The sequence below is a fragment of the Myotis yumanensis genome, unplaced genomic scaffold (assembly GCF_028538775.1).
Source record: "Myotis yumanensis isolate MYYU_CA2020_CCGP unplaced genomic scaffold, mMyoYum1.0.hap1 SCAF_15, whole genome shotgun sequence".
Taxonomy (NCBI): Eukaryota; Metazoa; Chordata; class Mammalia; order Chiroptera; family Vespertilionidae; genus Myotis; species Myotis yumanensis.
This window is the reverse complement of record NW_027223766.1, coordinates 54,052,132-54,064,283: the sequence shown is the minus strand read 5'-3', so window position 1 is coordinate 54,064,283 and position 12,152 is coordinate 54,052,132. Positions and strand designations below refer to the sequence as shown.

At 58.3% G+C, this 12,152-nt stretch overlaps 1 protein-coding gene across 6 annotated transcripts in view; it reads right to left on the bottom strand.

The window, feature by feature from the left end:
- MROH1 (maestro heat like repeat family member 1) overlaps positions 1–12,152 on the bottom strand; it is a 40,251-nt gene that overhangs the window by 21,032 nt on the left and 7,067 nt on the right. For all 6 annotated transcript variants that reach the window (XM_070392540.1, XM_070392543.1, XM_070392546.1 and 3 more), the window contains exons 2-15: positions 11,140–11,293; positions 10,890–11,035; positions 9,556–9,687; positions 8,898–9,060; positions 8,577–8,675; positions 7,979–8,130; positions 7,405–7,545; positions 7,063–7,155; positions 4,840–4,918; positions 4,545–4,658; positions 3,190–3,263; positions 2,387–2,509; positions 367–471; positions 43–187 (exon numbers count right to left, since the gene is read on the bottom strand). In XM_070392540.1, the coding sequence (XP_070248641.1) occupies positions 43–187; positions 367–471; positions 2,387–2,509; positions 3,190–3,263; positions 4,545–4,658; positions 4,840–4,918; positions 7,063–7,155; positions 7,405–7,545; positions 7,979–8,130; positions 8,577–8,675; positions 8,898–9,060; positions 9,556–9,687; positions 10,890–11,035; positions 11,140–11,161 (1,588 nt within the window). In that variant the 5' untranslated portion in view covers positions 11,162–11,293. The remainder of the gene's footprint in view (positions 1–42; positions 188–366; positions 472–2,386; positions 2,510–3,189; positions 3,264–4,544; positions 4,659–4,839; positions 4,919–7,062; positions 7,156–7,404; positions 7,546–7,978; positions 8,131–8,576; positions 8,676–8,897; positions 9,061–9,555; positions 9,688–10,889; positions 11,036–11,139; positions 11,294–12,152) is intronic.

Sequence of the window (12,152 nt, the reverse complement as noted above, 5' to 3'; positions counted from 1 at the left end):
TGTATGGGCGGGACCTAGGGAAAGCGCACACTGGCTGCGCACCGTTGCCGTCATACTGGATGAGGGGGGCCTCAGCCGCTGCCTCCTGCCTCTTCTGGGCCAAGTGCACGAGGCTCCGGCAGAGCGGGGTCAGTGCCCCTGTGAAGCGCACGGGGGTGAGGAACTGGAGCAGGTGCGGCCAGAGGACCTAGGGGCAGTGCCATGGTCAGTAGAGCGGCCGCGGGGGCCACAGCCTTGGGGAGGCTCCCCACCACCCCACCCCCGCAGGCCTCGCGGAGCTCAGGAGGCTTGGCCAGTCAGTAGGCCCTGGACCCAGGGGCCAGAAGGGCGTGGTCAGTCACAGGGCGGGGCGGGGCGCACACTCACATCGCTCATCCTGTCCACGGTGGTGCTGACCAGATAGAGGGTGCTGACGCTGATGTCCCGCACGCTGTCCGCAGGGGGCTCCTCCTCGCCGCTGGGCTTCTGATGCTGGGGGCGGGGCAGGACCCAAGGTTACCGGGCCATGGGCTCTGGGCCGTGAGGTCAGACCCTGCCCAGCCACCACCCAGGGGAGCCCCGCGTCCCCATGGACGGGAAATGCAGTCTGCACTAAACTCGCCCACGAAAGCAGGCTCACGGGTAGGTCTAGTCTCCAAAGTAAAGGAAACCCTGCGCATGTCCTGTGGGCCACTGACTGCCTGAGGAGTAACCTCACCCCCGACTCTGGCCCTGCTGACATGGGCAGAAATGGGGGGCCTTCCTGGAGACGTCACCACCTGAGAACATGCCCACTTCGACCAGGAACAGACTACAACCTCCGGACAGTGTGGGGCCTCCGAGAAGCCTGCATCCAAGAGGGACCAGCTTCCCAGGGCTCTGCCTGCCCGGCCACTCCCGCTCTGCAGCACCAGCGCCCAGCACCACACTCGGCAGCGGCACTGACTGTGGGGACAGTTGACACCTCTCACGGGATGTCAAAGCCAAGCAGCCAGCCTGCCGAAACCGGTTTGGCTCAGTGGATGGAGTGTCGGCCTGCGGACTGAAGGGTCCCAGGTTCGATTCCGGTCAAGGGCATGTGCCTGGGTTGCAGGCACATCCCCAGTGGGGGATGTGCAGGAGGCAGCTGATCGATGTTTCTAACTCTCTATCTCTCTCCCTTCCTCTCTGTAAAAAATCAATAAAATATATTAAAAAAAAAAAAAAAAAAAGCCAAGCAGCCACACCAGGGAAATGTAGGCCTGGAATGGAATTCTTAAAGCTCACTCTAAAAATGCACCAAATACACAAAACAACTTGGAAGGCCTGACCACCCATTAGGCCAAAACAAGTATCTGAACAGACTCAAAAGCGGAACCCTACCTCGCCAGACTCAATGCAGATGACGCAATAAAATTACGAATCCACAACAGCCTGGAAAGCCGTTCCTCTAGAAAATGTTAAATATCCTCAGAGAAACTTTGGGTGATAAAGAGCCCAAACAGGAATTGCAGACTACCTGACAGCGGACACCGAGACCACATCCAAGTCCATCAGGAGCAGAAACATGAGACACAGACAAGAACACACTTATCCTGAAGAACATACTAGTGTCTTTCAAAAGGCAGAGTTTTAATATTTCAGAAGCCCAGTTAATCGCTTTGTTTTTGTAATTCATAGAGCATGCTAGTTAGTAAATCCTCGCTTAACCCCAGGGCTTTCTCCTATGTCATCTTCCAGAAGTTTTAAGTTTTAGGTTTTAGATTTAGGTCCAGGATCCATTTTGAATATTAATTTTTGTTTGAATATTAAGTTTTGTTTTGCCTGAGGTTCATTATTTTGCATATTTGTCCAATTGTTTCAGCGCCACTGTTAAGAATATAAAGACACCCTGCAACAGAGTTGTCAGAACATATTAGAAACCCCAAATCTGACCGAGAACTTGTACCCAGAATACGTAGAGAACACTCACTACTCAAGAACAAGGAAACACACAATCCAACTCAAACACAGGCAGCAGCTGTGACCAGACAATCGGAGAAGATATATGGGGCACGTGAGCGCCTGAGACCAGGCCCAGAGCGGGAGGGCGACCAGGCCCCGTGTTCCCCAAGACTGGAGGCAGGCATCCAGTCTGTGACCACCCCGCAGTGCCTGTTTCTTCCACCAGGGTCTAGCTTGCTCTCCCTCCAGAAGAAAAGTGGGGTCTGCTTAGTAACATTTTAAATAGAAAAGCCTTAAAGAGAGCCCCGTGCATGTTCCGTCTCTCCTGTCTGAGGAATGACCACTGGGGAGCAGAGGCCCCAAATGACTCTAAGAAAGCGCTGGGCCCACTCTGCCTGCCCCCACCTGGGGCCACGCACCTTCTGATGCCCACTCTCCAGCAGAGCTGACAGGTCCCAGCCCCAGCAGGTGGTGGGCCCCTTACCTGGGCTTCGAGGGGCAGTGCACACTGCTGCACGATGTACTCCAGCATCGCCTCGCCCCCAGGCTGCTCCAGGTAGCCATGGTGGGCCATGGCGCTGATTACCTGCACCACCGCCCGCTTCACCTGCACAGAGGGACAGGCCTGGACGGTCCAGTCTGGACACAGAGATCTCACCCCTTTCTCTGCCTGCACCTGTGCCTTTCTCACAGCTCCTCAAAGGTGTCTCACATTTGGGGCTGGGCTCCTCCTACCCCCTCCCCTGCTCTGTCTCACCCTTCAGAGGGAGGTCCCTCAGTCACCAAAACTCCCCTGGGAGTCCTGAACCTGCCTTCCAGCCCCTCAGTGGCTCCAGCTGAGAGCACGGCCAGGTCACTTCCTCCAGGGCCACATCGGTCCAGCTCAGCCTTCAAGGGGCTGGCAACTGAGGTCTACATGATGGGAGTCCGATAAAGACCCTGGATGCAGGCCAGGGGCCCCCAGGGTGGCAGCCTCTGTGCAGTCGCATCCCTGCCCACGATTCCACGGGGCTCACATCCCACCCTTGTGGGCCTGCCCCACGTGCTTCCTTCACAGCTGAGGCTGCTCTGTCTTTTCACTGTAATGAGCCATGACTGAGGATGGCAGCTTTCGTGGGTCCTGGGGTCCTTCTAGAGAATTCTCCAACCTGAAGGTGGTGTTGGGACCAGTGCCTAACTTCATGCCTGGGAACTGTGTCAGGAGCAAGGCGTGGGACGCCCAGACACACAACACCTGCGCACACTGATGCTGAGGGCCGCACCCGGGCCGCTGGCCGCGCCCCTTACCTTGCTGTTGGGGTCCAGAAGGGGAAGCCTCATAGAGGAGAGGATGAAGGGCTTCTTAACTTCCATTTGAGCAGCTGCAAGAAACGAACAGGTGGCTCAGCCTCCCCATTGAAACCAAGGCCAGCTGGCCTGTTCACCACCAAGAGTCCCAAGGCCCTGTGGCTGGGGTCCAGCCTCAGCATGGCCCTCCACGTGGAGGTGAGGGGAGTGTACAAGCAAAACCTACCACTTCTCTCCAGGAGACAAATAACATTTTTTCCCATTAAAAAGCTAGAAAGGTTGGCAGTTTAGGGCAACAGGACAGTCAAGGAAGTCTGAGCCAAAAATTTTATAACCAACAAAACTGACCAAGTATAAAGGCCCAACGATTCTCTCTCATCATTGATGTTTCAGTCTCTCTTTCCCTCTCCCTTCTCCTCTGAAATCAATTTAAAAATATGTTTTAAAAATATAGAAGATGGGCAAAGATGATACAAACCATAGAAAGTCCCAAACAAGAATTCTGAAACAATGCAGTGGGGGTTCCTTATTCAGGAGTCAGTGTGCTGCAGGATGGGTCTGTCTGGGCTGCCACTGTCCCTTGTCCCTGCCCCTCCCCAAGCTGCCTCATATCCACGGTGCTGTTAGCACCCCGGCCTGACCCTGACCCTCACGGGACGGGGTCAGCACCCTTGCTCCTTAGCAGGCCAAAGAGAAGACCCTGCTGACACAGGGCCATGTGAGGTCTCCATCACCTCTGCTCGCTTCTGCAGCCTGTTCATGTTAAAAAGCCCTCCCAGCCCACAGACTGCAGGCCTCACGTGGCCCCTGCATGCAGGCGGTAGTAGGGCAGTTCAAGCAGCATTGAGAACACAACTCGGTGCGAAATAGGCTCCAGCTCCATGCTGGGCAAATCAGCCGTCAAAGCAGGAAACCTGGAACCTTCCATCCTACTGTGAGGAAACCATCAGACACAAGCAGACCTAGGGACATTCTACAGGACAGCTGGCCCCACTTCCCTGAAGGCCCATCCAAGAGGCAGCTGACCAGCGTGCGACCATCAGATTCTTCAGTAACAATGAGTGAGGCCAGAAGAAAGAGAAGGAGCGAGCACCACTCCTAGGGACCTGGAGGAACCAGCCATGGTCCTCCAGGCAGCTGCTGCAGACGTGGTCTGTCTCATCGTGTGACTCTAGGCCATCCATTCACGGCCTGGAGTCAGGATGCAGCATCCAGCATCTGCAGCCGGTGTCGGTGTCAGAGGCAAACTTTTCAAAATGTTTGCAACTTTGCAAAATCGGAAGTTGGGAACAATTCTAAAGAATTCAAAGCGAGACGCCCCTCACCAGCTTCTCGGCCCTGCCCTGTGCACTCACCGGCTGAATTGATGATGTGCCTCAGAACCTGCAGGGTGCCCACACGGGTCCTCTCATTGCTGGTGTCCAGCTTGGGCAGCAGGAAGGCCAGCAGGCGTTCGGGCGAGCAGCATGCTACAGGGGAACGCACAGACAGTAAGGATTTGCCCCTGCTCCTTGCTGCCTACACCTCCAAACCTGCCAGCAGGGGGCACACTTGGGACTGAGGCCCTTGCAGCCCCACCCAGGCCCAGGCAGAGGTGGACCCACGCTGAGGCTGCTACCAGGCCCAGGCCCAGACCAGGCAGCCACTCACCCAGCACTGTGAAGCAGCGCAGCACCTCCTTCTGGTTGCTCGTCACCAGGGGACTGGAAGTCTCCACAGGCACACAGATCTGCGGCCAGGGACAGGGGTGACGATGGCACTGCCGCCCCACGCCTGGCTGGGCGGAAGGGCAGGCCACGTGCTCCTGACAAAGCACCCAGCTCACACACTGCTGAGGGCCCAAATCAGCCACAGCCAGGCGCAGGTCATGGGCTGGCCGCACCTGCGGGGTGGGGTGGGGTGGGGTGGGGTGGCGTGGCAGGACAGGGAGGCTGACGGGATTTCCGAGCACGCAGCTGGGCTGTCTTGAGGGGAAGGAGTTTGCTGGCCTCAGTAGAGCCCAGCTTGTGAGCCAGAGAGGTGATTGACATTCAGGGAAGCCCTGACCCATAGGCCCTGCCCATCTGTGCTCAGCCAGTTCTCGGCGCTGGAGAAGCAGGTGCTGCACTAGAGTTCCCGTTGTAGAGCCCTGACCTGGTCCCAAAGGCCCTCCTCCTGCCCGCTCTGTTGTGACGCGCTCACTCTGGAAGAGGAGAGCCAGGTCCTGAGGACTCTCAATCAGTCCTAAGCAGAGCCGTGCGGCCAGGAACCACGCCTCTGCCTGCAGCCACGAGAGGAGCCGTGGGAGCAGAGTCTGCAGCCCAGCAGGGAGGGCAACCACCCAGGACCCCGTCAGAGCCTCTGGCAGCTGCTCTGGGGTGTCTGGCCACGTGACTGTGAGATACATAGTTTCTGTTTAAGGTGCTACGTTTTACAGTCACCAGTTACAGTAGCAACTAATGCAAATTGGTGGTCACGTGGAAGAAAGGCAAACCTGGATTCTCACTCGCTTTTCCCTAAAAGAAATTCTGGCGGATTCAACAATGCAAGTACAAGGAAACGGGAGAATCTGACAAGCAAGTGTGGGATCAAGGGGCTGAGTATAAGGAAACCTGAGTGTAAAACAGAAGACAGATTAAGGATGACGTGAAAATTATGTTGCAAACAAATATCATAAACAGCCCCAAAATAAAGGACTTCTTTTTTTCTTTTGTCCTTTCCACGGATCACTGCTGGTGAGAGGAATGCTGTTGATATGTCTGGTTAGTTCTAAGGGGGTGCACTGACGCAGTGCCCACGTGAATGGTTTCTGGATAACAGCCATCCACACAGGAACCACTGAGTGCTCACAAGTGACAGGAGCTGCTCTAGGGGTGGACACAGCTGTGAGCAACAGACAGAACCCAGCCTCACACAGGGGTCCCTCTGGCAGGGGGCCAGCGAGCAGTCACTGATATAGTTGACCCCTGAACTTGCGGCGTCAGGGGCGCTGACCCCCGAGCAGTCAAAAATCCACACATAACTTCAACTACCCAAAAACTTACTAATAGCCCATTGCGACCAGAAGCCTTACCAATACCATAAACAGGGATGAACACACACTTTGTAAGTTACCTGACTGGAGGCCAAAAACTTTTAAAGATGTGATTTAAAAAGTATAGAAGAGCTGGGCTGGTGTGGGTCAGCGGTTGAGCATGAACCAGGAGATCACGGTTCGATTCCCAGTCAGTGCACAGGCCCGGGTTGCAGCCTCAATCCCCAGTGGGGGGCAAGTAGGAGGCAGCTGATCAATGATTCTCTCTCATCATCATCGATGTTTCTATCTCTCTCTCCCTCTCCCTTCCTCTGAAATCAACAAAAAATATTTTTAAAAAATAAATTAAAAAATACAATAAAAATAAAAGTAAAAGGAGGTCAGAACCAAGGGGAAACACAAAGCAGGGACCAGGACTAGGGTGCAATGATAAGGACAGTCCATCCTCTCACCGAGCCACACGTCCCATTTGTCTCCCTCCTCCTAGAACTGGGATGAGTGGGGTCTTTATGCCCTTGACCCTGATGGGAATGTGCCTGTCTCCCACTCAGTAGGACGCACGCGGAGGGTGTGGGTAAACAAACTTGATTTATCAAGTTAAAGGAAGTCCTCTCGGATCCCAGCAGCTGACAGTTCTAAGGATAACTGAGTGCTGACCTTTCTCGGCATCGACTGAGGTCAGAGGCTATTTCCCCTAATCCATGTCCATGTGACACAGGAGCCCCTGCCAAGTTCCCATGACCTCCACACCTCTCCCTGGACCAGGCCCTCCCAGGGCCCCCCAGAGTGCTCCCTGCGACTCACCCCGTGCCAGTGTGTGCCCTCCACAGGCACACCCCCAGCACCACTCTGCAGCCTACCTGAGCGTGCAGAGCGGCCAGGAGCGAATCCAGCTGGACCTCCAGCATGCGGCTGCCCACGCTCACTGCCGCCTCGAGGATCTGGCCCAGGCTCTGCTGGGCAGAGGGGCCGTCAGTCCCGCCTGAAGCCCCCAGCCCTGCCCCCACCTCTACAAGTCAGAGGGAGGGGAGGGATCAGGAAAGGGGACACGGGGAGAGGCCGTAGTGCAGGTTCCTGGCTGCTGTCCAGTGCAGGTGGGAGAAATGTGGCTGGTCCCCACGACCACTGAACCTGAGCGGCTCAGGGCACTCCTGCTCCCATCGGAGGGGATGTTCTTTACCAGACCCTGGCTGAGCTCTCACCTTGGACACGTGGGAGGTCTCGGCGTGCTTCTTGTAGAGGGCAAGGACTCCGGGCAGGAGCTTGGGCAGCTGCTCCTCCAGCTTCTCACTGGGCAGCAAGTGGCTCATGGGTCCCAGGGCCTCCACCACAGCGAGCCGGAGCTGAAGGGGAAGCAGGACAAACCATGCGGCAACGCTCACAGCCCACCGGGGACAGAGTGGCGAAGAGCTCATTCACCAAGAACCCAGGGCTGATGGGAGGAAACCACGTGACAGGGTCCGAATGGGGCTAGGCCAGTACTGTCGCCACTCCTCACCCTCCCCCAAGGCATCATGGGGTGAGGACGGGAGGTGGTGTCCATGGCAACTGGGGCTCAGAAATCAGTGCACTCTGAGAGGACCTGCAGTGAGACTGCACAGGGCATGTCTCCTCCCTGATGAGATCCCCACCTCCTGACTGAAGGGCACTGGATGGAGACAGGTGTACACAGATAGCCCCATCCCTCCCCGCAGAAGAGCAGAGGAGCCCAGGCAGTGGGAGGGGCCTGGGTGGGCAGGCTTGGGGGGAGGGGGTGGCCAGCAAGGTGAGGCATACTTTGGCTTCGCGGCTCTGCAGCCAGTGGTGAAAGAGGGTGTCATAGGCACTGCTGATGTCGGAGGCAAAGGTGTCCTTCCTGACTGTGGGGTCTGGGGCTTGGTCCAGGTTGGCCAAGTACTCAAGGGTGCTCTCGCTGAAGCGCTGCAGGGCTGCGGCAACCGGGTGGTGAGTGGCGAGTGGACACGGGCTTCACACCTAGTGTGCGTGCTGTCCCTTCCAAACCGATGACCACCCCAGAGCACCATCCAGGCTGGGATTCCTGGACTACACTGGACAAGCACTGTCCCCCCAAGTTCATGTCCAAGCCCTCAGGATAGGGCCTTTTTTGGAAATAGGGTCTTTGCAGATATAATGAGTTAAAACGTGGTCACAGTGGGGTGGATCCTAATACAATAGGACTGTGTCCTCATAAGACGAGAACACAGACACAGGGAGACCAGTCACCCTTCCTCTCACTGTCCTGCCCTCCTCCTGAAGCCTGAAGGACCCATGGCCCCCACAAAGGGGTCCTGAAGACAAAAGGTCAAGGAAAGGTCAGGCAGCACCCAGCCCCCACCCTTTAAAGACCCCAGCTGCCCTGGAAGCCCCGACTTACCACAGCAGAACACCACCCTCATGGAATCGTGCTTGGCCATGCCCAGCATGGGCAGCATGGTGCTCAGAACAGACGTCAGGAAGGGCACCATGCCGAACACTGCAACAGACGGGCGTCACAGCAGCCCTACACCACCCCTGCCTGTCTCTCCCACACCCTGTGCCCACCACACGCTGTAGGGCCTTGAGCTCTTTCTGCTCAGCCCAGGGAAGGTGGCAAGGCTGCTGAGACAGGAGGAACCAAGGTGCCAGCAGGGCTCAGAGGAACTCACGGCTCGCTCGAGAACGCGGGTGAAGGGGTGGAGGCCAAGTCGACACCTACCATTGAAGACCGAGAGGTTGGCTAACGTCTGCACCACGAAGCAGTGCGGCAGGACCCCGGGCTGGAACTTGCCCAGCATCTCCTCCATCACCATGCCAACAAAGCGCTTGCCCACCGCCACAAGGACGCTGCTGGCAGCCTGCTGCCAGTCAGAAACCAGGTCCTGCAACCCCAGAGAAAACGTGACCTGTCATCCCAGCCAGGAAAAGCGTGCGGGCCCTCACCCTGCAGTTGCCCGAGAGGCAAAATGTACAGCCTGCCCTCAGTCGCGCTGTCTTCAGGCTCCCCAGTGAGCGCTTGCCAGAGACTCAAGCCCAGCACCCACTCCAGGCGCCACTGCAGAAGGAGCACAGCCCTGGGAGAAGGGACCCATGCTGAGCCTGGCTCCGTCCCCCAACATCGGGATGCGGGCACTGGGCCCCTCCATTCACCCGGGAGCTTAGGAATTTTCTTCTGCTTCGGTTTCCACCTCTGAAATGACAGGGTGGCCCTCCCCACCCAGGAGGGCGGTCGGTGTGCAGAACCGAGGGGCCAACCCCGAGGCAGCCAGACCCAAACCCACATGCTAGCAAGTTGGGAGAAAGAAGCCCCTGAGCCACGGCCACATCTGGCAGGGGCAGCGCATGGCCTCTGAGGGGGCTTGGCCAGCAGCACATACCTTCACCTTGGTCATCTCGCTGGAGGCCAGGAGGATGATGGCCCTGGTCATGTCCTTGTCCAGCTCACTGATGTGATTGCTCACGATCGTCTCCATGGCCCTCAGGATCATCGTCCGGTAAGGATGCGCCAGCTGAGGAGAGAAACCATTGAGGAAGGGCCCGGAAGGTGAGCTGAAGACCCAGGCACCCGGCCAGGGCCCCCAGCACTCTCCATGGGGGTTGCTCAAAACATCCCCCCTCTCTGCCCCACACGGAGCATTCCTCCTGGCCCTCAGGACCCACTTCACGCCTTGCACATAACAGAGGCCCTTGGTCTCCAGAAGGGCCCAGGCGACCTGTGCAGCCCAACGAAGAGTAGATGGCGAGCAGCGGATCCTGCCATCCTGTGTGGTGCTCTGAGCCCAGGGTGCGAGTCCTCCCTCTGTCCAGTGCCCCCAGGATCTATACATTCTCCGCCGAGTAGGCACTGAGTACCCATTGGCTATCAGATCGAATGCTATGGTGTTGCAGTGCTTGGGTTCAAGTCACCCTTATTATACTTAGTTAGGAATGGCCACAGAGCGCAAAACTAGTGATGCTGACGCCAGGTATGCCAAAGAGAGGCCGTGTTTCCACTAAGTGCAAGGTGAGTAGGTACAGGAAAAACAGTATGTACAGAGCTCAATACTATCTCGGAGTCAGGCGTCCACTGAGGGTCTTGGAACGTCTCCACTGTGGATAAGGGGAACCACCGTACAGCCAACAGGCAGCCCGAGCCTGTCCTGCCTCTGACAAGTCAGCCAAGTCTGTAGGAGGCCCTGCCTTCCTCCGCAGCCCCCTCTGGAGGGTGTGCCCACCTCCAACCCCTGTCCACGTGCTCCTGTTATTGTAGCTGATGAATGGCTTTCTCTCCCTTGGTTGGGACAGCACAGACCCTGGCAGGGAGAGCCATCCAGTCTCCAGCCAGTGAGTGAAAGGGGATGGCCACACTAGGCCTTGGCTCGCCAGCGACAGGAGCTGCAGCTGAACACCCAGTCTCGGGATGGTACCAACCCTCAGTCCCCGCCTCTGCCCCCCCAGTGCCTAGCCTGGAGAGAGCTTGGACTTCGGCTTCCTGCCCAGTGACTTATGTGCCCAGCCCCTCCCTTCAGACCCCAAGGCCCCTCCCCTCCCTGCCCATAGCCCCGCCCCCAGAGCAAACCGACCCCCCCCCCCGCAGCCCCGCCCCCACAGTGCAGGCCCCACCCCAGAGCAAGCTGACCCTACACGTCCCACCCACCCCCCAATCTCAATACACCGTCCACACACCACAGGCCCCGCCCCAAGAACCGCAAGGCGTGCCCTGGTCCCACACCTTTTCGTGCTGCCGCAGGTGCTCCTCACAGGCGCTGAGCGTCTCCTCTGGCTGCGACTCCCCAAGGGCACACAGGGCGCTGCATACCTGCTCCTGCACCAGGGGGTCCTTGTCGGTGACGGAGTCCAGCAGGATGGTGGACAGCTCTGCAGCGACAAAGCCCACGCGCGTGCTCAGGCCGGTGGGAGGACTCAGACCTGGTGCTGGAGCGGGTGGGGCGCCTCCAGGGCCCGCCCACCACTGCACTCACTCTTCACGTAGGGCTCGCTCATCGCGGGGGCCTCGGAGGTCTCGGCTTCCTTTCGCCCGGCGCGAACATGGACAGCACCTTCTCAAACCTGGCGTAACCAGGGCACAATACTGAATTCACAGCCTCCTGGATCGCATCGCGGCAGTCACTCTGTCTGCGAAAAGAGCACAACTTAAACGCGGGATTCTGCGGGGCGGTCTCTGCGGCGCTTGGGCTGCTCGCCGGGAGGAAGAGCGCCCTCCCCTCCGCAGGTCCCGCAGGTCCCACTCTCCTGTCCTGCACCTGGGGTCCTGCAGCAGCTGTCGGCCCCCAAGGCCCATCCCTGGGCAGGCGAGGTCACTGCCTTCACCCATGGCACCTGCCTTCACTCTGAAGGGAGGTCAGGACGCACTAAGGCCGGGGGTCCTGGGGGTTGTGTGGCAGGGAAACCTGAGGGCCAAGAACAGGGCCCTGAGCCGCTCAGAGCCAGGGTCCCCCAGGTGGAGATTAAACGAGTCCCTGGGGGCTGAGAGGGCTGGACAAGCAGCATCTGAAACCACAGCCCGGGGGCTGAGAGGGGCAACTTCCAAACATCAGGTGCCTCCAAGCACCAAACCACCACCTCCATTAGCCATGCAGGGCCTCTGACCGCCACTGCCTGGCACCCTCAGGCCTCCGTCATACTATCCCAGGAGCTGTCAGGTCCGCGGGCCCAGGCCTTTGGTGCGGAGCCACCTGCTTCCTAACACACATGTCCTCTGCTCGCTGGTGAGCCCACTGCCCTTCATTCCCTTCACAAGGACTGCAGTGCCGCCACTGTGTGGCTGCGCACAGGTGGGAAGACGCCGTGTGGCTGCACAGGCGGGAAGACGCCGTGTGCCTGTCCACAGGAGGGAAGACGCTGTGCGGCTGTGCACAGGCGGGAAGACGCCGTGTGGCTGCGCACAGGCGGGAAGACGCCGCGTGTGGCTGCGCACAGGCGGGAAGACGCCGTGTGCCTGTCCACAGGAGGGAAGACGCTGTGCGGCTGTGCA